Source organism: Macrotis lagotis, chromosome 1, assembly GCF_037893015.1.
Source record: "Macrotis lagotis isolate mMagLag1 chromosome 1, bilby.v1.9.chrom.fasta, whole genome shotgun sequence".
In the NCBI taxonomy this organism is placed as follows: Eukaryota; Metazoa; Chordata; class Mammalia; order Peramelemorphia; family Peramelidae; genus Macrotis; species Macrotis lagotis.
Genome location: NC_133658.1, coordinates 366,074,842 through 366,101,265, shown reverse-complemented (window position 1 = coordinate 366,101,265; position 26,424 = coordinate 366,074,842). Strand labels below are relative to the sequence as shown.

Genomic DNA, 26,424 nt, shown 5'->3' with positions numbered 1-26,424 from the left:
CTATGTAGTTTAGTTTTTTAAAAAGTAAGTCCTGGCAGAACTCTCAATTCATTGTCCAACTTTTCCCACAGGTTCAAGTAAATTCAGCATTTAACACAGGTCTCACATAATTCATGCTCAATCAGTGTTTGCTGAATGAATGAATGAAAATATTAGTACTCAAAGTATTTTTTTTTGGATTTTTTTGCAAGACAGTAGGGTTAACTGACTTGCCCAAGGTCACACAGCTAGGTAATTATTAAGTGTCTGAGGCTGAATTTGAACTCAGGTCCTCCTGACTCCAGGGCCAGTGTTCCATCCACTGAGCCACCCAGCTACACCCTGAAAGTCTTAATCTATAAAATTTCACGGGCAAGAACTACTGGTTTTGTCCAGGCCAAAAGAAATTACATGTTAACAGAACAAGAAAGGCAAAACTAGTATACTACCACTATCTTAAAAGAATGCTGAGTTGAGTGGAAAGTTGTATGAGATAAACAGCACCTTGCCACTTGTTCTACAAACTACAGATTCCTCCTGACCTGAACTAGATTTACTTGGCATGAAATAATAATACTACTGCATAGAATGATTAACATTAGTTATCAGGAGCCAATGTACAAGGCCCATGGGAAAGAACTCTTTTGGGGAAGATAGGCTATTCACCAATTGTGAAACAAGAGCATAAACAAAATGTTAATGCTGAATAGTCTTGAGTTCTTGGAGTACTGTATTTCCTCACATATAAGACACATCGTTTTTCTAAAAATTTGGGGTCTAAAAACTGAGACCATCTTATAGAATGGTTCTAGATTTTTTACTTGTATTTCCCACTTTTTTGCTGTTGTCTTTGCACACATTGTTCTACATTTATTACTGGTATATTAAGATTACATTTTGTCTCATTCTGCCCAAAAGTGGCTCAGAAAAGATTTTCATACAGAGCTGAATTCAAGTTCAAAGTGATCCAATTTGCAAAACAAAGGGAAATCGTGCTGCTGAACCTAAGTTGGTCCTCCTTCAACTGAGACTGGCTATGGGAAGAAGAAACTATTGAAAACACCACAGCAGGGCAGCTATGTGGCACAGTGGATAGAGCACCGGCCCTGGAGTCAGGAGTATCTGAGTTCAAATCCAGCCTCAGACCCTTAATAATTACCTAGCTGTGTGGCCTTGGGCAAGCCACTTAACCCCATTGCCTTACAAAAAAAAAAAAACCTAAAAACAAAAAAAGAAACCTGAAAACACCACAGCATAAGAACATGAGAGGCAAGTTAGTCAATGGCCTAATTTAGAGAAAGAATTGAAGAGATAGATGGAGAGCAAAGGGCCATTAGAATTCCTATGTCCACAAAGATGGTTCAGCATGAGGCAAGAATTACTGATGAAATAGAAGTGACTGATTTCAGAGGAGGACACAACTGGTGCTTCAGGTTCATTAAACAGAATGGACTAAGCATGTATCCATGCATCAGACTTGCCCAGAGAGTGCTTGTGGTCAACCACAGACCAGAGCACAGGCAGGAGAGTAATCAGAGCCTCTCCTAAGACAGTGATTCATCATAAAACACAGATGAGGACAAGCTAATGGATGGGAGTTTTGACAGTGATAAGGAGTTGCATGAATTTTATGATGAATAAAACTTGAGTTCAATAATTGTAGGTAATACATTTTTTTTTCCAAATTTCAGGTCCCCAAATTAAGGTGCTTCTTATACATGGGGAAATACAGTAATTGAATCCAAGGAACTAGGCAGGAAGACACAAAGAAATTTAAGAGCATAGCTGGGGAAGACAGAATAGTCAGGAAGCATATTCTCCAAAGGGTGGAGGTAGGCAAGAGTGAGAAGACATCCATCTCATATAACTTCTTTGCCTAAGACCACATTTTTGTTCTACATGGAACCTATAGTTTTTTTTTCCCCATTCCCAAAAGAACTGGACCAAGAGATCAAGAGAGAACAATAAAAACTCTTGGTGCAAATTTGAAGCAAACTCTTGGTGCAAATTATCCCTTTTTTGAAGAAGGGCAAAAAGCTAAGGAACCACCAAAAGCTGCAATCCTACATAAGGCACCTTTGAGAAAGAGGAGATGTTACTACCCCAGCCAATCCTCAAAGGGAACTGATAATATCTCATTGTGTTAAAAGGAATCTAATATATTTATCAAAGGTCTAAAATTCAAGGCAGGGCTAGTATTACAATTTCCCTAAGTACATTATGTAACCCTTTTTGTCACTCTGTTCAAACAGATTAGATTAAAAAGTGTTTGGGAAGAGAAACAGAATCTTCAAATTTGAAAGAGAATTCTGTGGTCATCTATTCCTATCTGAAGAATTGTCTCAACAGTGTTAAAAAAAATTTCACCCAAATCTTCTATCTCATTTTGCTTTAGTATAGTTCTAATGGTTGGGAAGTTCACCATATTGATCTGATATCTGTCTAAATGCAATCCCCCAACTTTTCTTACTCCTTTATATTGCTCTTTGTTCTCTCTTGTACCAAGCAGAACAAGTTCAAAGCTCCTTTCTCACATCAGCCCTTTAAATATTTGCCTTAGTTACCCATAATTTGGTAATAGCTTAAATATCTAAGCCCAATTCTTTGCACACTTCTGGGAGGTCAGAGCCTATGATTTAATCAGTTAGGGAGTCCCTTCTATTATGCAATTATAGAAATTGACTTATTTAGGAACTGAAAGGTTAAGCAACTTGTGTAGACTCACATGGTCAATATATGAGAGAGACAGTATCTAAATCCTGGTTTTCCCATTTCCAAAGCTGGCCCTCTATGAAATATAACATGGAACCTCATAATATGCACAGTTGGCATTTAATAAATGATGTTGAATCCCTACTTCATAGAGAGACCTGTTATTATACAGTAAGAGAACAAGGAAGAGGAGAGTTGATTTCTAACCCAAACTAGCTGAAGTATTCAGCAAAAAGATCAGATAACAGAAGTAACAGTACTGGTGGGTTAAATTAAGTACAAAAAGAACATCTATACTGTTATTTCTTTGTAAAGTATACATTTTTCTATGAATGACCTAAATTTGGTACTGGTTCACATAATCTTGGTAATCTTTAAAGAAAGCTAAGCCAGTGTGGTGCCAGTCAGGAGAAAGAAGAGCATCATGAATATAACACAAAAACAAGGATATTATGGCTCTCAAGAATTGGAATCATGAATTACTATGGCCAAAGAACTCCCTGAAAGTTTGCTTCAGACTCAGTGTACTCTAGATGTCTGTCAACTTTTTCTACAAATGCTCTTATCTGGAAGATTGCTCTTCCAGTTTTATATAAGAAAATATGTCATTTTAGTAAATGTCTTTGTTTTGGACTATATCTACTAGCTAACTATTAAAAGTAAGGGGGCTTTTAAGCTACAGTTTTAAAAGTAAAGACTCAAAGAACATCTGTGGAATCTATGAAAATAGTAACACCCTCCTACCTCCCAACATGCAAAAACTCATTAAGTGCCAATTTAGAGAAGTAGCCCTGTGTCAGCATAGCTAATATGAATCAGAGACAGTACTTGACCACAGGTCTCCCTGACTCCAGAGATGGTCCTCTATGCACTACACTTATGTTGTCTTACACTATGCATATTAGAGGTATTTAATAAAGGCTGCTGAGCCTCTGTGTAGAAGCATTTGTGCTTATGGTCACCTACTACTTAATCTTAGATACACATGGGTGAAGTAGTGCTAAGAGAGATTATTTTATATAGTTCTAAGGTAGAATTAAGACAATGGTTGGAAATTATGGGGAAATGGGGAGAATAATGTAAGGAATGATTATAAATCAGAGCTGTATTAAACAGGACTGTGTTGCCTCTGAAGATCATGCCTGCCTAATCAATGAAGTTGTCAAAAGTAATCTCTGGTCAAAGGTGTAATTAAAAGGATTCTAGAGCATGATTGAGAGACTGAACTAGATTACCTCCAATAATACTTATAACTTTTATAGTATTATGATCTCATCTCTGGTCTTGTTAAAGGTTTATTTAAATTCTTACACAAAAAAAGATGATACTAATAGAAGACAAGGAGATGCCCATGTCGCCATCCTGATTTCCATTTAGGTTAGTGCAGAAGTACATCCAAACGTGGTCATAGGAGAAAAAACCACTCTACTTGGGATCACAGGATCAGAAGACTAGAAGAAACATTAAAGATCACCATATACAATCTACTGCCAAGCCCACACATGAAGACTTTTTATTTGTTAAGCCCTAATGGAGATGCCACTCAGTTGTTTCAATCTTTGAGAAATAGGATCATTTTTTTTAACCACATGATCAAGAGATGGTGGAAGATTTCAAAATAGTAATTTATTATCATGATTACCTTCCAATGACATAGGCTATTTTGTTTATTTTGCTTGAGGTAGTTATAAGAAGTCCTTATGATTCTCCATAGGCATGGACAAGCAAATTTCTGCACATGAGCATCCACATAATCACTAAGAAACAACCATTTAAGGCACAAAGATTTGATAACAATGATGAGAAGTCATGATTACTCTTTGGTGGTTTGGAAAGATATTTCTCAGACATGGAATCATCTTGATCTAAAAGTAATAGAAGTTTTTTTCCCTTATGACAAAATCCAGAATCTAATCAATTAGCAATGCCTATAACTGTATAGTCTCTCTGTCACTATGCTGAAATATGATGCTGACTACTTAATTAATCATGAACATGTGAATTTATTTATTTGTTTGTTTGTTTGTTTTTTTGTTTTTGGCTAGGCAAATGGGGTTAAGTGGCTTGCCCAAGGCCACACAGCTAGGTAATTATTAAGTGTCTGAGGCTGGTTTTGAACTCAGGTACTCCTGACTCCAGGGTCGATGCTCTATCCACTGCACCACCTAGCCACCCCATGAATTTATTTTTTAAAGATGTTCATGTTTATAACACGATGAACTAATAATATAATATATATTAGCTCTTGGCACTAATAGAGCAAATATTGTAGACCTAGAATATAAATACCTACCATGAATGAACATCATCTTAGGACAATCTTTTAGTACTAGATCTGTGATTCCACAGTTGGTCAATGTGATTCCAACAAGATTTTTGGATTTCAAGACAAGAACCTGTTGATAATGAAAAAGAAATGATACAAAACAAATTTAAATTCCAATTTATTATTAGCAATATTTTAAAAAACGCTTTATTTCCTCATAATCTCAGAATCCCTTTTGTTTCTTCCCTTTCTCACCATATCCAAGAACCTAGTTTTGTTGATTTACCTATCAAAATGGCTAACCTATGTTCCTCCTTTTCAACATCATTGTCACAACTCTAGTCTAGACCTTTATCTTTTACCAACTAGACTTTATCCTGAAAGACTCCTAAATGGTCTTCCTATTACCAGACACTCCCATCTCTGATCATATTTTTTCAGAAATCTTTCAAAATAATTATTTCTAATGCACTCCCTGATCACTGTCACTCTGAAAACCTACAGTAGTTTGCCATTTCCCAATAGATAAAGAATAAACTGAAGCTGGAATTCAATCAATTCTCCACTATTTGACTTTAAACTATTTCCTTTTAAGTGTTTTCTCATATTATTCTTTTTTTCCCTGTATTTAAAGCTTCAAACCAGAGATGGTTCTCCATTCCTTATTCTTGCTTACATTAGTCTATTTTCATTATATAAACCAAGCTCTTAACATCCATCTACAGCTGCTAAAGGTCTTCCGTTCCTTCTTCAGGTGCTACCTGTACTACAAATCTTAACCTAAACTTCCTCTTATTAACCACATTTTTTTACCTCCAATTGGAGGGATTCAATAACCCTCTAATACAGACTATGCTATATGAGAAAGTTTAATAAATACTTCAAAGCCCCATGGCTTCATTAGTTTGACATGTTTAACCCTCTCCATGCCTTTGAATAAGGTCTTTGTGAGCTGTGATTGAAAAAAAAATCACCACCCAATAGTCATCCTTCTGGTAATTACTTTCTATGAACTGAGATAGGCTGGTTCTAAGTACACAATCCATCATTGTGCCTGTATTTTCAGTACCTTCCAGCTTGGTAGGAGACAGATTTTGCTTTCTGCTAACAGAAGCCTTTGAGTCCAGAGTCACCTTTAAGTCAAAAGAGGTACTAGAAGAATAATTACTTATAGGATAAATTATATTTATTGAGCATTCAAGTCCTCTACAATTGCTGATCCTCTGATTACAAATTTATTTTTCTAGGGGCAGCTGGGCAGCACAGTGGATAGAGCACTCGCTTTGGAATCAGGAGGACCTGAATTCAAATCCGACCTCAGACACTTAATAATTGCCTAGCTGTGTGACCTTAGGCAAGTCACTTAACCCCATTGCTTTGCAAAAATCAAAAAAATTAAAAAACAAAAACAAAAAACAAATTTACTTTTCTTTCTACTATTTATGCTTATACTTTCTCTGTTCAACAAAGAAATGATATAGCTATGTTTTCATTAGTGTTCAATGTAACTAAAGCTACTCTGTAAAAGAAAAAAAAATGATTGCTTTGATTGCAAAAAAACAAAGGGATGTCACCTGCACATGATCATCCTCAATAACAGGATCGCTGGTGCTTGTGGACTTATCAGCTGTCCTTTTCCTCTTCATTGCTTGACGAGGCTTTGGTTTAGCCACCTCTGGAAGGGGAGGAAAAAAAAATCATATATTTCAGTGTCTTTTTTTAAGATTCTCTCCCACTTGCTGACCTCATCCACTGCAGTGTCTTCAATGATACATCCAAAAAAGTAATTCTCAATTAGATAGATTCATACCTAACCAGACTTCTGGACCTGCAAATTACTTACACCTTAAATTCAACATTTCCAAAACCGAACTTAGGGACTTTCTCCCCATCAATCTATTTTCTCCTCCTGATTAATACCACCACTATTATTCTAGTCATTTATATTCAAAACTTTGGAACCACTGTAATCCTTTTCCTCAATTTTCAATATTTTCAAAGAACCTTAGAGTGATAGGGACTTTAAAGATTACTGAATTCAAACACTCATCTGATGCCAGGAATACCTTCTCTAAGACTTCAGAGATGAGAAATATAGAATGAGAAAGAAGGTGGGAGCTATTAGATAAAATACTAAAAATGGAAAAAACATTCAAATTGATAAAAGAATCAGGAAAAAGTACTATTTGTGGCAGTTGAATGAAGAGAGTTTTAAGAAGGGAGTGGTTAACAATATCAAAAACTGCTTTAGGATTCAAGGATGAGAACTGATAAATAAGTCAAATGAATTTAAAAATTAAAAGATTGTTTTTGTTTCAAAGGAGAAGTAGGATTGGAAACCAAACTGCAAGGGACTGAGGAATAGGAGATGAGGTGAGGCACAAAGGACAACCGATTCTTTCAAGGAATTCAGCTATAAAAAGAACTATAGGATGACAGTCTAGTGAAGGTTCTTTTAAGGATGGGGAGGCCTGGACATATCTTTAATGGAGCAAAGAAGAAATCAGAAAATAATGGCAATGTGGAGAGGACACAGAGGAAAAGCTCACAGAGGAGACTGAAAAGGTCAGAATCAAGAACATCAATAGAAGGGCCAGTTTGGGCAAGACAAGCTATCTCTTAAACCAGACTTAAACAGGGCAGAAGATGGCATGGTAGATGATCTCTATATTTACAATTCTAACTTTCTTTGCCTTCAGTTTCACTCTCCCTTTCTCTAACCCTCACTTTTCACCTTGGCTAACAGAGTGACATTCAAATATTTATCAACCTCTATGGATTTTTATTTTGCAAAACTTTCATTTCTGCTTGGATTAGCTTAAGTCACAAACAACAATCCTTCCAGAAACTGCTAGACCTGTCTGCCCTGCTACTGAACTTTAAAGACCTCCAAGCCTTTCTTTCTGTTCTATCTCTACAATCACTAGACCAGTCACTAGCCACTACCATCCAACCCTACTTAGGTACCTTAAGAACCTGGGCCTCAATATGAATAGAAAGGAAAACGATTAATGTTGGAGGGGATATGGGGAAAACTGGGACAAAAATGCATTGTTGGTAGAGCTGTGAACTGATCTAACTTTTCTGGAGATCAATTTGGAATTATTCCTAAAGGGCAATAAAAATGTGCATACCCTTTGATCCAGCAACACCACTACTGTATTTGTATCCTGAAGAGATCATGAAAAAGGGTAAAAATCCTACATGTACAAAAATATTTATAGTTGAGGGAATGTCCATCAATTGGGGAATTGCTGAACAAATTGTGGTATATGTATGTGATGGAACATATTGTTCTATAGGAAATCATGAGGGACAGGATTTCAAAAAAGCCTGAAAAGACCTGCATGAATTAATGCTGAATGAAAGGAACAGAACCAAAAGAATATTAACAACATCATTGTGTGATGATCAACCATGACAGACTTGTTCGTTTTGGCAGTATAATAATCAAGGACAATTTTAAAAGACTTGTGATAGAGAATACCATCCATATCCAGAAAAGGAACTGTGGAGTTTGTCTTCAATTTTTAAAAGCTGTCTTTTTTCCCCTAATGTTTTCTTTCTTCCATTTGAATCTGATTCTTCTCTCACAAATAATCAATATTGATCTATGTCTAGCATGGTTATAAATATAGAGCTTATATCAGATAGTTTTCTGTCAGGGGATGGAAGGGGAGAAAGAGAGGGAAAAATTGTAAAACTCAAAACCTTGCAAAAAAAATGACTGGTAAAAGCTACCATTGTATGCAGTTGGAAAAACAAATAAATATTTTTTTAAAAAAAAGGAAGAAAATCAGCAAAACCAATTGAAAAGAACAAAAAAAGTATGATATCACATGCAATGTTAGACACTCAAAAATCTCTGTGACAAAAAAAAAAATTAATCTGGGGCCTTGCCACTCACCCCAATGCTGAACATTTAGGTAACCTAGGCCTTGCCAATTGACCAGCTGTTGTACATTAAGAATCCAGGTCTTTGCTAGCCATTCTGATGCTGAATCTCTAGGATCCCTGGATTAAGCCATCTCTTGCACCATAGCACTCTTATGACTTCAGACCTTTTCTATTTCATTCCTGCAAGTCTTTTTATGTGCCATCTTTTGCACATGGAGCATGACTTTGAGAGTAGTGGGTGTCCTGCTTTTTTCTAATGCTAAAAAATTGTTTACCTAGTTCTAAATCACAGAATTTGACAGTTAAGAGCTTAATAAACGTATTTTATTCCTTCACCTCTATTATGCCATTCGTAATCATAACATCCAAACAGTAAAACTAGTTTTTTTACCTCTAGTTTCTTTCCCTTCCATTTAAGTTAGTAACTGTTTCCATATTGGATTCAATACCTTCTATAATATAGCCTGTACCTTTCCAACTCTAATTCCTTCTATTGCTTACAACATCATATTATGTCCCAGCCAGAGTAAGATCACCTAGGTTCAAGTCTTGCATTTTTCTCAAATCACTTAACATCTCTGGATATTTTTCTCCTTTGGAAAATAAAGAGATAGATGACCTCCTTTCAGCTCTAAATTTATAATCCTATGAGATATTTGTCACTTGAATATATTTTTGTACTTTCTTACATCTAAGCTTCAGTTCCTGCAATTCCCTATCCCTTTATTCCTTAAATTCCTTCTTTACAAAATAAAGAGGCTGGACAAAGTGATTTTAATTTCTCCCAGAAACAATGCCTACTTGTGACTCCCTATCAAGAAAAGAACAGAGCAGGGCAAAATAGCGGTTTCAATTGCTATCAGGTCTAGAGAACTACCAAGTTCTCTATAGTACACCTGGTGAAAGTAGGTAAATTAAATGTTACCCCTAAGAATAGAGGTAAAGTGACTTGCCCAGTTCACCTTTTTCCTTACATGCCAGAATAGGAACTCTGATTCAAGTCTTTTGACTCCGAATATTCCATTTTACTCTGATCATAGGCTTTAATTCTCCAGCATAAAAAGATGACATTGTTAAATAATACCTTTGAAAAGTAAAGACAAGAAAGGCCATTGCTCATTCTGAACAGCACTGTGATCAAGTTTTTTTTTTTTTTTTAAGTAACTAATACTCTTAAGGAGTTTAATCACTGAGCTGAATTCTCTTAAGAAAACCCTGTACCTACAGAGAAACACTTTATAAATGGATATAATTAAAATGAAAAGAAAATTGGACTGGAACCTGGGTTTCAATTCTCCCTCTACTACTTAATGCCAGTATGAACATGGCTTCTTTTGGCTGGTTTCCTTACCTGCAAAACGAAAAGGATGGATTGGTTGATACTTAAGATCTATTCAAGTTCTAAATCATACATTCCTATGAAAGAGGCTGCTATCACCAAAGTTATCCCATTCCAATCCCAAGAAGTTTTATTCAATTAAATGTTAAAGTTAAGTTTAATTATCAATACTCTAAGCAGTAAAGCTGGAATCTCAGAAAACTGGAATGAGAAAGAAGTGACTTTCCTAAAGTCATAAGAGTTGGTAAATCTTATTCATGTTCTTGCTATTTAGTCATTTTCCTAGCAAAATGTAATAAAATTCCAGGTTTGATTCTTGCATGTTAGATTGTCAGCTTCCCACTCTCTTGACTGAAATAATCAGAAATCTTCCAGTGACTGTTTCCAAGGTGGTAAAGTTCAAACTCCTTAACTTTATATTCCAGGTTTTGCACAATTTGGTGTGACTTCTTTATAGTCTTTATTTCACATTATTCTCTTTTTTGCATTCTTTGATCTTGCCTAATTGGTCTGCTGGCAACTCCCTTATATACTTTACTTTTATCCACCTCCATATACTTTTGTTCATGCTACACTTATAGTCTTATGAGCTCTGTGAGAGCAGGGATGGGTTTTTTTTTTTTTTGCCCTTTTTTGTATCCTCAGTGCATAGCAGAGTATCTGGCACATAGTAGGCAATTAAGAAATGTGTGCTGACTTGGCTGGTGCCTTGATTCCCCATCCCTTCTGCATGTCTTTTAAATTGCAATGTGAATGCAATTTCCTCCTTGGAACTTTCCCTGACTCTCCCAGTTAGTTATAAGCCTTTCAAATCCATTAGAATAATTTAGTTTTATCTCACTTATGCAACATAAAACATGTAAGATTTCATATTTTTAGTTATGTATGTGTCAAATCCCCGAGCAGACTGTAAGTTCTATTTTAGGGAATTTTGTACTCAGTGCTAAGCACGGTAGATAGTTAATAAATGTCTATTGATAAAATATAATACAAAATAATTTAATCCTGAAATTTGTTCTTTCCAACTTCACACACCTGAAATTTCTCTTTCTCAAGTAATCAATAATCTTTTAGTTATCAGATTTGGTGATCTTTTCTCCATCTTCATTCTTCTTGACCTTTTTGCAATATATGACATTACTGACAAATTACTCTCTCCTTTATGGGTTTTTCTAAGACAGCATTCTCTTGATTTCCTTCCTGCTAGTCCAACAGCCTAGTCTGTTTGTTTTGCTAGTTTATCAGCCATTATCTTGCTTCCTATTAGTGGGACTAATTTCTGTGGCAAGATAGTGCTCACATAAGAATGTGAGTACCTTGAGGGTAGGAACAGTTTTTATTTTTCTTAAATCCTTAGCTTAACACAGTACACAGAAATTTCTTAATAGCTGCTTTTTTTTTTTAGACTTTTGTTAAGGCAATCAGGTTAAGTGGCTTGCCCAAGGCCACACAGCTAGGTAATTATTAAGTGTCTGAGACTGGCATTGAACTCAGGTCCTCCTGACTCCAGGGCCAGTGCTCTATCCACTGTGCCACCTAGCTGCCCCCAATAACTGCTTTTTAATTAGTGACCTCATCAGATCCTACAGGTTCAATGATGTCTATTGTCAGATTTATATTTGGCCCCAGTTTCTCTCTTGAGTTCCAGTCCCATACCAACCAGAAACTTGCAACTGTATGTTGCATGGGTATCTCAAACTTAGCATGTTTAAAACAGAACTCATCTTGTTTTCTACAAAACTCACTCCCCTTTTAAACTTCTCTTTTTTTCTGTAAAGGAAACCAATTTCTTCTAGTTACTAAGCTGTAACAGTTGAGTCAGTATCTATATTTCCAATCAGTTGAAAAATCTTCAGATTTCTACTTCCATTAATATCTCACATCCATTTTTTCCCCTCTCTACCCACAACCACCACTCTAATTCAGGCCTTCTAAAACTGTCACCCAGATCACTGAATTCATTGTTCTCTTGTCACAATTCTCTTTAAAAATGATATTCCTAGGGGTGGCTAGGTGGCGTAGTGGATAAAGCACAGGCCGTGGAGTCAGGAGTACCAGGGTTCAAATCCGGTCTCAGACACTTAATAATTACCTAGCTGTGTGGCCTTGGGCAAGCCACTTAACCCCGTTTGCCTTGTAAAAACCTAAAAAAAAAATGATATTCCTAAAGCACAGATCTGATCATTGTCATTTCAGTGGCTTCCTATCACCTTTAGGATCAATTCCCAATTCATTTGTTTTGATATTTTCAAGTCCTTTCCAATAGAACTCAAACCAACATTTTATAGACTATCTCCCTTCACACATCTTATGGCCTGGTTAAATTAGAGAAAAGGAACACACCACTATACACAAGGAACCCAAGAAAAAGACAGAACTTAAGTTTTAAATTATCATTTAGTTTGATGCGAATGTGCCCTATGATAAAATTAATATATAACTAGAGTTCATAGAATGTGAGAGAGTTGGAATTAAGAGTTCTTTATGGTCATCTAGTCCTACTTCCTTTGCATACAAGATTACAATTATGTACATTGGTCCAGGATTGGATGGTATTTGAGAGATGAATAAAATATCATTTCTTGACTCCAGAATCCACAGGCCTGGATTAATCAAGATAAACAATATAATTTTATATGTTGTAATAACTTTGCATTTTTCAAGTTAGCCTAGTTAAAGTTATTTGTCTCTCCTCCAATTTCTTCTTGAACTCTGTCTAATCCTCATTTGAATCTTTCCCTTGCATGGGCTATGAGTCTATATTTTTCTTCCCCAATTAAAGTAAACTTTTTGAGAACAAGACCTATTTCTTTTTTTTTTAAATAACATTTGGTTTACAATTTATTTTTTTATTTTTTTGCAAGGGAAACGGGGTTAAGTGGCTTGCCCAAGGCCACACAGCTAGGTAATTATTAAGTGTCAGAGACTGGATTTGAACCCACGTACTCCTGACTCCAGGGCCGGTGCTCTATCCAATGCACCACCTAGCCACCCCAAACAAGACCTATTTCTAATAGCAACAAAAACAATTATAGATAATTTACACAGAGCTTTAAAGAAATGTTAGTTTTAGTAGTAAGAGATGAAAAAAATTTAAAACTTTAGAATAGGTTTTCTTAATCAAAACAATTGTAGACAACATATAATATATAGGAGGCTATATGCCGAGATAACTCAGGTATTACATAAAGATAATTACAACATTTTCCACACAATTAAAGTCAGATCTAAACAATTGGGAAAATATTGAATGCTCATGCATAGGTTGAACTAATATAATAAACATTTTACCTAAATTAATCTACTTATTCAATGCCATACTAATCAAGCTACCCAAAAATTATTCTATAGAGCTAGAAAAAACAAAATTATCTGAAGGAATAAAAAAGAAATCAAGAATATCAAGGAAATTAATGAAAAAATGCAAAGGAAGGTGATTTAGCCATACCAGATCTAAAATTACATTATAAAAATAATACTTATTTGGTATAGGCTAAGAAAGAGAATGGTAGATCAGTAGAATAGGTTAGATTCACAAAGCACAATAGTAAATAACTATATTAATCTACTTTGATAATCCCAAAGACTCCAGCTTCTGGGTAAGGATTCATTATTTGACAAAAACTGCTAAGAAAATTGGAAAATAATATTTGAGAAACTAGGCATAGGCCAATATCTCATACTCTATATAAACAAAAATAATATCAAAATGGGTATATGACTTAGGGTAAAGAAAGGTGATACCATATGTCAATTAGAGGAGCAAGGAATCATTTATTTGTTGGATCTATAGAAAGAAAGAATTTACGATTAAGGAAGAAATAGCTACTAAAAAATACAAAATGGATAATTCTGATTTACATAAAATTGAAAAATTTTTGTACAAACAAAACCAATATAATCAAAATCAGAAGGAAAACAAATCTAGGAAACAATTTTTTAGAATTAGTGTTTTTGACAAAGTCCTCATTTCTAAAACATAGAGAACTGAGTCAAATTTACAATAGTACAAATCATTCCCCAATTGATAAATGCTCAAAGGATATGAACAGTCTTTGTTCAGAGGAAGAAACTAAAGTTATCTATAGTTATATGAAAAAAATGTTCTAAGTCACTAATAATTAGAGAAATGCAAATTAAAACCACCCTGAAGTACAACTTCACACTTGTCAGATTGTCTAATATGACCGAGAAGGGAAATATTCAATGTTGAAGGGGATGTGGTAAAATTGTGATTCTAATGTATTGTTGGTGGAACTGTGAACTGATTCAACCACTCTGGAGAACAATTTGGAACTATACCCAAAGGACAATCAAACAGGGCTTACCCTTTGATCCAGCAATACCATTACTAGGTCTGAATTCCAAAGAGATAATAAAAAAAAGAGAAAAAGACCCACCTATACACGAATTTTCAAGGCAACTCTTTTTTTGTGATGGCAAAGAATTGGAAATTTGGGGTATGCCCATCAACTAGGGAATGGATGAACATGTTGTGGTATATATGAATATAATGGAACATTACTGCTCCATAAGAAATCATGAGCAGGCAGATTTCAGAAAAACCTGGAAAGATTTACATGAATCAATACTGAGTGAAGCAAGCAGAATCAGGAGAACATTGTGTACCTTAACAGGAAAACTGTGTGATGATCAACTAAAACACACTTAGGTCCAATTGGCAATACAGAAATCATAGACAATTAATTCTAAAAGATTTACTACAGAAAATGCTGACCACATCCAGAGGAAAAAATATGAAAATCTGAATGAAAATCAAAGCATGTGATTTTCACTTTTAAAAATTCTTTTGCTTTTTTCCTTTGATTTTTATTTCACAGCATGACTAATATAGAAATATATACAACACTATTGTATATGTATAACCTCTATCAGATTTCTTGCCTCTAAGGGTTACAATGTCACTGTGCCTCAATTACCTTTAAAATGAAAAAGTTGGATAGATGACATCTTAAGATCCCTTTCTGAACTACTTCTCTAATCCTATGACACAACAAAACTGAAATAAATTTCATTTATATTATATTTCACACATGAAGAAATGGGTTTAAAAGATTTTAAGTAATTTGCCCATGGCCATACAGTTCCTAAGTGTCAGATTTGAATTTATGTCTTTCAGACCGTGCAAGGAATTTTTCTACTATACAATGCTGCCTTCCCAAGTGTCTTACACTATAGATAATTCATAAATGTTTAAATAAATGGAATAGTCTAGTAGAGAACAAATGGATTATTTCCTTCTGAAAGCAATAAGTGAAGAGCAATCCCTTTCCCTCCTCTTAACATTTGGATAATAACATTTCTCAATTCATGAGCAATGAGGAATCTTTATAGTATTAGGAAGGGAGAGGTGATGTTTACTTTTGACATTAAGGGAACCAAACAATGATCTGACTGACTTCTATGATACTACTTAGAAATCTATGGTTGAAAGGCTTCTTGGGGAGTAGTAAAAAGGATTCCAGAATGAGATTGAAGAGATCAGCTTGGATTAAAGATGCATGTAAGTCATCAACCAACCTAAGGTCTAGATATTCCTGCAAGAGAATCTAGATAAAATTCCCTGAAATTATTTAGTAATACTGCTTTTTTCCCCCTTTTTTTGGAGGGGGAAAGGAGAAAGGAAAAAAGGGGGAAAAAACCATAGTGCTCAATATAGACATTAGTGGGTTTGGAGTAGATAGAGAACTGGTCTCTAAGACAAGAAGATCTGGGCTCAAATCCTACTGTGAAATATCCTGAGACTGGGCACCTTGGGCAAGTGAAGTGAAGCTCCCAGTGGCCCAGGAAGCAACCTTTCTAAAAGATTCTAAGTTGTACAGAAGGTGTCAAACTGCAGTGATAGAGGAACTTTCTCACTAAAAGAAGCTGGTGAAAAAAAAAAGTTAGTGGAAGGGTTTCCTTATAAATTAGTATAAATTGTGAGAAACTCTATACAATAAATTGATGTTCATCAATTTTATCTAAAAATCTAATTTCTAGAATGTATATGAAAAATGTCTTTAGAAATGTACATGTACTTCTGAAATATTCCATTTTTCTTGTTAAAAAAACTTTTATCTTCCATTTTAAAAACTGGAAATTGGAATATATCTCAGACCAAATGAATGTACTTTGGTGGAGTTAAGAGTTTCATCTTGTGGCTGTTTAAGAAATCACTCCTGAAGACCATGAAATCCTGGGACATTTGATGGATTCCTCCAAGTTTGCTGACATAAATATAATGTTTGAGGATCAAAAAGAATTAAAGAGAAGCAAAAACCAGTTTATCTTAGACTTGATAAATTACAAAGGGCCTAAAAGATCAAGTGCTCCAGCTTCCCACCTAGCATATGAACTGTGTCTATCAATATCCCTTCAAGAGGCACATGGCAGAAGAGCTTGCCTTTTGTGTATCATGAATCCCTCTGGATTCTGGGGAAATCGATGGGTCCCTTCTTGGAATACCATTTTTAAGTTACCAAAATAGGCTACAGAGGAAGCCTATTCTATAAAATAGAAATATAGCTATCAAACTAGATAAAAAAAATCAAAAACAAGGGGCAGTCAGGTAGTGCAGTGGATAGAGCACTGGTCTTGGAGTCTGGAGTACTTGAGTTCAAATCCAGACTCAGACACTTAATAATTACCTTCTGTATGACCTTGGGCAAGCCACTTAACCCCACTCCACTGCCTTGCAAAAAAAAAGAAAAAAGAAAAATCAAAAACAAGTTCATGCATTCTAGGTTAAGAACTCCTGGCCCAGGGGGGAAACCCTAAACTCTACATCAGGAGAACTGAGTCTAAGTGCTTGCTCTAACACATCCTTGGTGCAAGTTGCTCACTTCTTTGAATTTCAGAATCCTCATGGAGACAATAATAACTGGAATACCTCCCCTTCAAAGTCCATGAAGGAAAATCATGTGGTTAAGTGATATAGGCATGGGAATTATTTTATAAACTTCAATTTTTAGCTGACAAGGGAACACAACCCATCTTGAGACCTATCATTCTGCTGTAGCATTTCTTTGGTTATTAAGACACTTATTTCTTGTATTTGAAGATAGGTTTATGGTTCTTTTAGAATTCATGTCCTTAGTCCAATTACCCACAGCAATGTTAGCTGTTCTTCTTATGAATTGGTTTCTAGATGTCTCATTCTCATTATCTTTCTATTTCTCTCCATAACCCTAAAAAAGAATATTTCAATTCTATATTATAGACAACTAAGCTCTAATATAGAACTGAATTTTTACATTTTCTGTTCTTAATTTCCAAAGCTTCATGTTAATATTTTATATTTCACTAAATACAAACTGGATTGTTGTGTGTGTATATGTATGTGTGCATATATATATTCACATATATACATACATATATATGTAAGTATATATTACCTTCAATTGAAACACTGTTCCCTGTTCTTGATTTAAAGGAAAAACATGGCATGCTTAAATTTTATCAATGGAAGGGACCTTAGAGGTCCCTACTCCAGCAATCACTTCAGGATTAGAAAAAGTTGGCACAAAAAAACTTTTATATACTAATTTTCCAAGTTAGTACTATAACAAAGAGATCAACAAAATCAATGAGTTTGGGTCTTTAGAGACCAAAAACAAAATTCTTCAGATGATAAAGTAACTCCTCAATACGTTTGGTAAGCATTTTTAGGATTTCTGTTCGAACTGAGGCCTCTTACCAGAAATTCATCTATGTTTCCCCTGGGGAATCATGCTTTTCTTATATGAAGGAGTAGGAGTCTGGGATGTTCTTGGCTTTTACGAGGTAGCTGGGTCACTGATAGCACTACCAGACGACTTTGTTTTTATTCCAGAATTTAAGTGGCCCTCATTTCTTATTGGTGCTCCATGACCAAGCTCCATTTGAAAAAAAAGAAATCACATTCATCAGTCCAAACTGATACAATGAGTATTTCTCAAGACAGAAGACAAAAATAAAATATATTATTAATCCTTATTTTTTTCCTACTTCAAGCAGCTGAATTAATCTTTTATGGGAGCAATTTTTATGGTCTCATGTTGCATTTAATGATGATGAGGGGTAATTGCCATTTAAATAGTATTTTAATCTCATTTGAGCCTCACAACTTTGTGAGATAGATATTATTACCCTTATTTTACAGATTGGGAAGGAAACAGTGGCTGAGAGGTTAGATGACTTGTCAAGGAGAACACAGCTTGTCAGCAATCTGAGGTCAAATTTGAATTCAAGTATTCCTGGCTACAAGTCCAACACTATATACTGGCCACCAAGCTATCTCAATGTGACTTCCCACTAGCCTGTGAATAATAAGAAGCTTCTGAACTATTAATGGCATGTCTTTGCTAATCTTTTCATTTCAAGGAGAGAACTGGCTTTTCAGAAAACATGACACAGTGGAACAAATGACCCTGTCATGGATAAGAATCCTTTAATTTTTCACAAATCAAAACCACCACAAGATTAGAACAAATAGTTTTAACATTTTAGAATGCCTAAAACAACTACAAATATTTCTGCTTTTCACTGGGGAATCAAGTGCAATAAGGAACACAGAAGTTCAATCTGCATTATTGTAGGGCATGTGTAGACATAAATGAAATCAAATCTAAAAGGGGAATATCCCCTCAGGTATAAGAAAGCACCATCCCCCATTGCCTTCCCAAATAAGTCTACTGATTCCAATCCTGAGAACTCTTTCCATTACAACATATTTGTCCCAAGTAATAAAAATAAATGACCCCTAATTTAAAAATGAAGAAACAAGTTCATAAGTTTAAATGACTTAGCCAAGATTATCAAAGGCTGGGACTCTAATCCATATCTTCTGACCAAATCCAATGCTCTCTCCCTTTAGAGTTATTCATAAATTTAGTGCTCTGCTGCCTTTTGTAGTCATGGGTGCAAATAATTTTAAAGCATTAAGAATGTTTTAGAAACTGCTTTCCCTTAAAAACAAGAGCCAATACCTATAAACTACTCTAAAAACTTTAAAATATATTTGACCCCCCCAAAATACTTTAATCTTTACTTTGACTTAGTGAAAGAGGAGACATGGGACAGGTCAAACCACAAAAGCAGGTTTGTCTTTTTCCAGTAATTATTTACTTGAAAATGCAGGCAAGCATAGAGGAGGTAAGTTTTATTAACATTACTACATATCAGAAACAAATTAAATACACCATCTGTCAATGAAGGCATATTAAGAATATTGGATTTACAGCCAGGAAAATCTGGTGTTTGAGGTCTGTCATCATATGCTGTGGGGAAAAATCATTAAATCTCTTTAAACTCATCTCTTCACATGTAAAATATGCACAATAGTTTAGTATCTGTATTATAGGTCTTCTACAATAATAGTACTTTTAAAATGTGAAAATTTATTAATAATAATAGAAATAATATATAAAAAATAATTTATTCTCAAAGCAATGATATATGGTAAATTTATGTTTGTGAGGAATTTCAAGGTTCCTAGATGAAAGGCAATAGACTTTTAACAAGCATATTAAAAAGTATATACACTACAGACAAGAATAATTAGCATGCTCATTATTCAATTAGGGATCTGTTTATAAATCTACTGTAAAGGATCATGATATATAGGATCACTTGATTAGAACTATTTATAAAAAATACTGACAAGGTAGATATTGGTGTTTAACAAAACTAACACATATTTGCAGAAATTCAAACGTTCTTTCATTTAGTGACAGGCATTAGTGATTCTAAAGATCATGGCTCATTCAAAGTAAATTTTAACAACAGAAATATAAACAGTCTTGAATGTGTATGTATGTATGTATGTGTGTGTGTATTAGTCTCCCTCATGGTTAACACTATACTGTATTCTTTCCTTCAGGAAAACAGTACAGTAGAAAAAGTTCTAGACTTTAGTCCTGGATTCCAGTCCTTAGCTTTGCTATTTAGTCATTTAAACTACTCCCCTGCAAAATAGGAATAAAAATTCCTCATCTGTTTCCCTCAGGTTTTTATTTTTAATTAGGATTAAATGAGATAATATATAAAAAAACACTTTCTTGTTATGAAAATATGAGACACAATATAGAAAAATTTAACCACTAGGCCAGGTATTTCATTACTTGCCATAGCACCTCTAACTTAGCAAATCAGAAAATACTAACATCTACAAACATACAATATACTTGGAGAAAAGTACTGACATGCAGATACCCTAGTCTTTTTTAGGCCCCCAAAAAGGGAGTATGTGCTGCAGGGGATAAGGAAGGATATTAAGTACTAGTAGGGACGAATGAAAGGTCACATACAATTTCTCTAGTTTTCAAAACGTCCTGAATACCACTGAAAACAATCATTTCTTTAATGAATAGATCTATTTTGTCCAATCTCTACTCCCCGTCCTTTCTTCAATGACTCTCCAGTTTGAACTATGTAATGCTTCCTCTCAGTAGCCAGGTGTTCAAAAATCTTTTGTGATCTAATCCTCCCCTTCTCTGACCCTCCTTCTTTATACTATAATATCTACTCCACATCCTCTCTGCTTCTGCCTAACAGGAACTTGACCTTGCTTATATCATTTGCTGTTATTTTAAAGATCTTTCTTTTCTTCATCTAAATTCCTATCAAGTCTTTAAAGGCACCTGAACTTTAGGACACCCTTCATGTTGGTAATAACCACTCCTCTTTTCCAGCATCTTTTCCTCTCCTCCCCTCCTCTCGATCCAGCTCTATCATTTCCCATCCCCAATCTTTGCCATGATCCCTGAATTTCATGCAGCAGCTTAGAGTTCTCTAACAAAATTATTATTGACTAAGCCAAACTTATTATAGCTATTTGTGTATTTGTTAAAGTCTCCTTAGTAAACTATGAACTCCATAAAGTCAGACTATGTGACAGTTCAACTTTGTACTTCCATTGGCATTTAGGTCAGTAGATGTTTAAAATGTTTTAGAATTAGAAGATGTGGAGGTCAGGGCTCCATAGCCATTAAGCACTTCATAAATATATGTTGAAGAGCTCGAGTTAGATCTTTCTTCAAAGTTTAACTTTTAATTATTTAAGTTCTTTAGGTCAACAAAGTTGTAAATACTTTCAGAGAATCATTATCTACTTTATCAAGATATTCAAGGCATCCTGAATTAGGAAGGATGATCAGAAATAATTTTTCCCAATTCATTCATTTTAAAGAGAAGAAAACTAAGAACCAGGGAAGAAAAGTGACTTATCAAAGGTCCCAGAGGTAGTAACAGAGCTGGCATTTTCACTCAGGTTCACCATAATCCCAGTATAATCCCAGATCCTTAAACTTCAAAATATAAGAGAATCAGGTTTAATTTGCTAGAAGGTCTTTTGCCAGATGCCAGAAAACTTACAAAACCAATTAATGAAATAATAACTTTGATCAAGTCTGCAGCAGATGCTGAGAATAGAATCATACCTGATTCAGATACCAGTGGTACGTGGGAAAGTTTGCTTCTGGCTCTTGTTAGAGGTCTTCGAGGGTAGTCTTCATTATACTCCATTTCAAAATTCTCAGACTGGGAGCTTCCTCTCCTGTCATCCCCCATGGCCCCATAGACATTCCCATTAGTCCTCTCATCATTGGCTGGGCTTCGAGACCCACCATGTGGGAGAGTCCTAAAGGAGAATTCTGATCCTATGCCATTGGGACCATTTACAACACAGGCTCTGCTGGTGGAAGGTCGTTCTTCATCACAACATCTGCTAGTTCTGTTTTGTGGCTCCTGAGACCTACTGCAAGAGCACCTAGAGGGAACTGAGTTTTCTCTATCAACAGCCCCAGAACCTTCAGTCTTACAAGGAGAGCAGACACATGGCTGGGTTGAGGCTGGGGCGCTAGGTTCATCAGAATTACCAGTCACGGTCCTTACAAAGTCAGGGCTTTGAGGAGCAGCATTGCATGAGGGGGAGTTGCCCACAGAGCCTGGGCTATTGCCACAACTGGGATAAACATCTTTGCTTTTCTTCTTCTCAGGCATGTCATTGGCTGCTTTCATATCTGCTTTGATTTGTTCACTAGTGACCTGGCAGCCTTTCTCACAGCTATTTTCCTCAATGGAGGATGACTTTAAATGACCCATTTGATGAGAAGAGCTGCATCTCTTTCGAAGTGGTGTCTTGCCTTTTCCACTTACTGATTACAGGAAAAAAAAGAAATGTTCAGTTAGGATTTTGAGCATCTCTCATAACAAAAACAAACTACTTTTTAAAGCATATTCTTTCTACTTTAGCATATTCTTTCTACTTTAGTTCCCTCCTCCCTATTCATACTGATGCGATTCTAGTTCAATCTCTCATGAGGAGACAGGTGGCACCACAGTGCACAGAGCTCTGAGTCTGGGTTCAAACATGACTTCAAGCACTTAACCTATCTGCATTAGTTTCTTTAACTGCAAACTGGGGATAATAAAAGCACCTACCTTGCAGAGCTATTAGAAGGTTTAAATGAGATAAATGCTAATTCACTTTCCTTTCATTATAGTTGCTGCCTAACAGATCTTTTTGCCTCCCCTATCCCCATCTCATTCACCCTTCTCCCCCAGTTCATCCATCGTATCAGAATGTCTTTTTTATGCAGACATCTACTCATGATATTTCCCCACTGAAAAAAATCACCAATGGTTCCTTGCCATCTATTGAGTAAGGTGCAGATTCCTCTGTCTGACATTAACATGACCCTTCACAATCTAGGAGTGGTCTCTTTCCAGACCTATCTGAAGTCAGTTGTTACCCAAGCTGATCATATTAGACACCCTGTTCCCCAAATGTGCCAAGCACTGGTACTTCTGTCTCCATGCTTTTATTCACATATTCCTAGAGTATACTCCCCACCTCTGCCATCTGCTGAAATAGTCAATTCAAAAAACCTCCCTTGGGAAGTCTTTTGATTTCTTTGGTCAGAAATAAGTTTAGTCCTCCAACCTGACAAAGTACTTTGTTATCAACCAATGCAGCTGATCCTCCTTTTAGATCATAAGATCCATGAAGGCAGGAATCATGTTTTATTTAAACTTGATATCTCTCCTGGTGTCTTACACACAAAATAAACAAGAAGCATTTTAGTCTAACATGGACAGGAAGGTTAATATATGAGGAGGTGGAAGGGTGTCAGGCAATCTGATTTTTAATCTTGGTTTTATTAATTGGCTGGAGGAGTGTGTTCTAGTTACCTAAATTTTATAAACCATAGGTTTAGTTTGAAGGACCTGTCACAGCTTTTGGTATGCTAATACAGCTTTAATCCATAGGATCAGAACAAGATTTTAGCAGAAGAACACAAACATTAGCTAGGGATTAATTCAGGTCAAATTTCCTAAAAAAAGACAAAAGTCCAAATAGAGGTCTGCTAGTCATTCACCTGGAAGTTGCCTGGATTCTACTGGTTCTCTGATTTTGTCTTCTTTGTCAGAATAGTTCTGAGAACTGTTTTTAGCAATGCAATTTCCAGGGGCTCCCATACTCTCTTCCTCATCTTCACTGTCTGAATCGTGAACAGTAATTGGTGTTGCTTTTGCAGCAGACTGAAGACCACTAGGTCCTAAAAGAAAAAGCAAAGGTCAAGAAATTAACCAAGGTACTAGGGGAGATAATCTGAGAAAGTTACAGATTTAGTGTAAAGAATTAGAACTGCTTGGCATCTCTGTCAATTTTTAGCCCAAAGGTCTAACAGACAGCATGGTGTAAGGTAAAGACTGCTAAACTTATACAGGCTCCAATAATTGGAAAAAGAATAAAACCATTATCATTATTAACAAAAGCACATTTATATAGAGTTCTGTGATCTATAAATAATATTTTCCCTTACAACAATTCTTCAGTATAGATAGGGTAAGATTATGTTTCTGTTTCATAAATGAGAAGGCTGAGGATCAGAGAGGTTAAGATACTTGCCTAAGATACCATATCTAGTAGGTGAAAAAAATAACTATTTAAACTGAAGCTTCCTAGTTCCAAAACCAAAGCTCTTTCCACTATACCAGTCACCAAAAATATTTCAACACATTCCAAACATTTAATCAAATTTAGCAATATATTTGAAGACACATTATATATTATGACCATAGTCAGAATAAAGAGGGAAGAGTGATAGAAGCCATTCATTCTAAAGTAGACATATAAACTTGGAAAAACCCAATAGGAAGGCAGCAATAAATTTCAGTTTGAAGTGACCACAGTAATTAAACATCTGTGACAACAGGCCAACAGACTGAGTGGTCATTCATAGATAGCAACAATGGGGGGGGGGGGCAGGGAAGAGAAGAACCACTTGAGATTACCCGCTTGTTCTTCATCAACTTCCATGGGAAAAACAGCCTGGTTGTGATTTGAGTCCTCATTTCTATTCTCTCCATCTTCCTGAGGTACTTCTTCCATCTCATTCAATGCTAAAAAGAGGGACAAAGTCAGAATGGGATCAAGGGAATAAAAAAAGAAGAGGGGCAAATATTCAAGTACTATATCAAATCATACTATCAATCCTGAAAAGTTCTGCATTTAGAATTCTGAATTTAGACATTCATTATAGGAAGAGGGATTAGATTTGTTTGGTTTATCACCCAGAGAGCAAAATGAAGAACAAAGGCAGAAAAGTTATAGAGGAGCAGATTTCTGGCTTGTTATAAGGGAAAAAAAAATTCCTAATAATTAGGGCTATCCCAAAGAGAAATGGAATGACTTTGGATATGGTGAGACATCCTGGTCTTACAGATCTTCAAAGCAGAGGTTAGATTACAACTTGTTCAGAATACTGAAGTTTTAAATGAGAGAAATGGACTCCTACTAGGGGCTAGATTCAAGTGATTTCGAAGATCCTTTCAACTTAGATTCTATGATTCTGGTAAGGAATAATGTTTGTATCTCATGTGATGTGGTCAAATGACACTAGTACCAGAACGCTTCCTCTAGGTGAAAGATTGGGACAAGGATGAATTCACTGTTATCCAGAAACTAATTTCAGCATAGGTGGATGAATGAAAGAGCACTTGGTAACAAAGTCAGGGACCAGTGACTAAAGAAAGTTGGCTGGCTGAAGAAATAATTTTAGGCACCACCTGTACAAATCACATCCCCTTCTAAACTTGACCTATATATCCTACTTCTCCCTTAACCTTTCTCCAAATCATCACTGAATAGCACTATGGAATGATCCTAATGATATTTTAAGATCTGAAGATTAAGAATGCTTTAGAAATACTCTAGCCTAATATTTTCATTTTAAAGATTAAAAAGAGAATCAGAGATGTTACATGCCTAAGGCCCCATGGGTAGTAACTAAGCCTGCATTTGAACAGAGGACTTATAAGTGTAAATCTATTTATTAAATCTATTATTTCAGATGTCTCTTAATAATCATGGATCTAGGGAAGGTTTCAAGAATTTGGAGAGTGAGGAAGGGATAAAGATATGCATTCAAGCTCAACCAGAAAAGAATATAGGCTAAATTGGACTATTATGCTTTATCAATACTGCCTATCTAGAGTTGAGAATCAAAAATGGCATAATTACAGGATGTTTCAAGTCTTAAGAGTTTTAGGGGGTATCCTGTACATGGTTGACAAAACTAACAAATTAATGAAAATCTCATTAAATTTCTTATCTCAATTCAAATCATCTATTTTAATTTAAATTTTCAATTTAAGTAATTAGTACATGTAGGAATAACAACATACCTGTCTTACACTTCTGAAAAAGACAAATTGTCAGGAATTTCATATATCGTTAAACATGCAATCCAAGTAGAGGGTCTTTCCCAAAATAATGATATCTAAAATAAGATTTGAATTTCTTAGCCTTTAATCAGACTCAAATTCTTAAACCTAGTAATCAAACATCTTCATTATTTAGCACTATTTTATCTGCCAGCTTTTCTTTACTATTGAACATGGGCTCTTAGATCATTTATGTTAATTCTACAACAATCAATGAATCCATTCAATCAATTTTTATTCATTCATATTCTTCTGTTGATACTATATGGCTCTTTGTCATGAAATACCATGGACCCAGAATAAGCAAAATTAGAAGACAAAAGGAAATTGAAACAAGCATTGTAGAATTAAATAAGCAATTATGTAGTAAGTTGGAAAGGTTAAGTCATGCATAAGAAATGGTACAAATAATATCAAGATGAGTATGGTTAGAAGAGAAGTTAGGTGAAGCAAGTTGTAGGAAATGGGAAGTCATTTTAAAAATTAACTTTTTAAAAATTCTGTGTTTAAATACCAAAAA

At 35.3% G+C, this 26,424-nt stretch overlaps 1 protein-coding gene across 2 annotated transcripts in view; it reads right to left on the bottom strand.

Moving 5' to 3' along the window:
• Positions 1-26,424, bottom strand: part of FBXO38 (F-box protein 38) — a 123,461-nt gene that overhangs the window by 8,334 nt on the left and 88,703 nt on the right. For both annotated transcript variants that reach the window (XM_074212360.1, XM_074212361.1), the window contains 5 exons: positions 24,474-24,581; positions 23,555-23,734; positions 21,614-22,330; positions 6,532-6,632; positions 4,985-5,087 (listed from right to left, as the gene is read on the bottom strand). In XM_074212360.1, the coding sequence (XP_074068461.1) occupies positions 4,985-5,087; positions 6,532-6,632; positions 21,614-22,330; positions 23,555-23,734; positions 24,474-24,581 (1,209 nt within the window). The remainder of the gene's footprint in view (positions 1-4,984; positions 5,088-6,531; positions 6,633-21,613; positions 22,331-23,554; positions 23,735-24,473; positions 24,582-26,424) is intronic.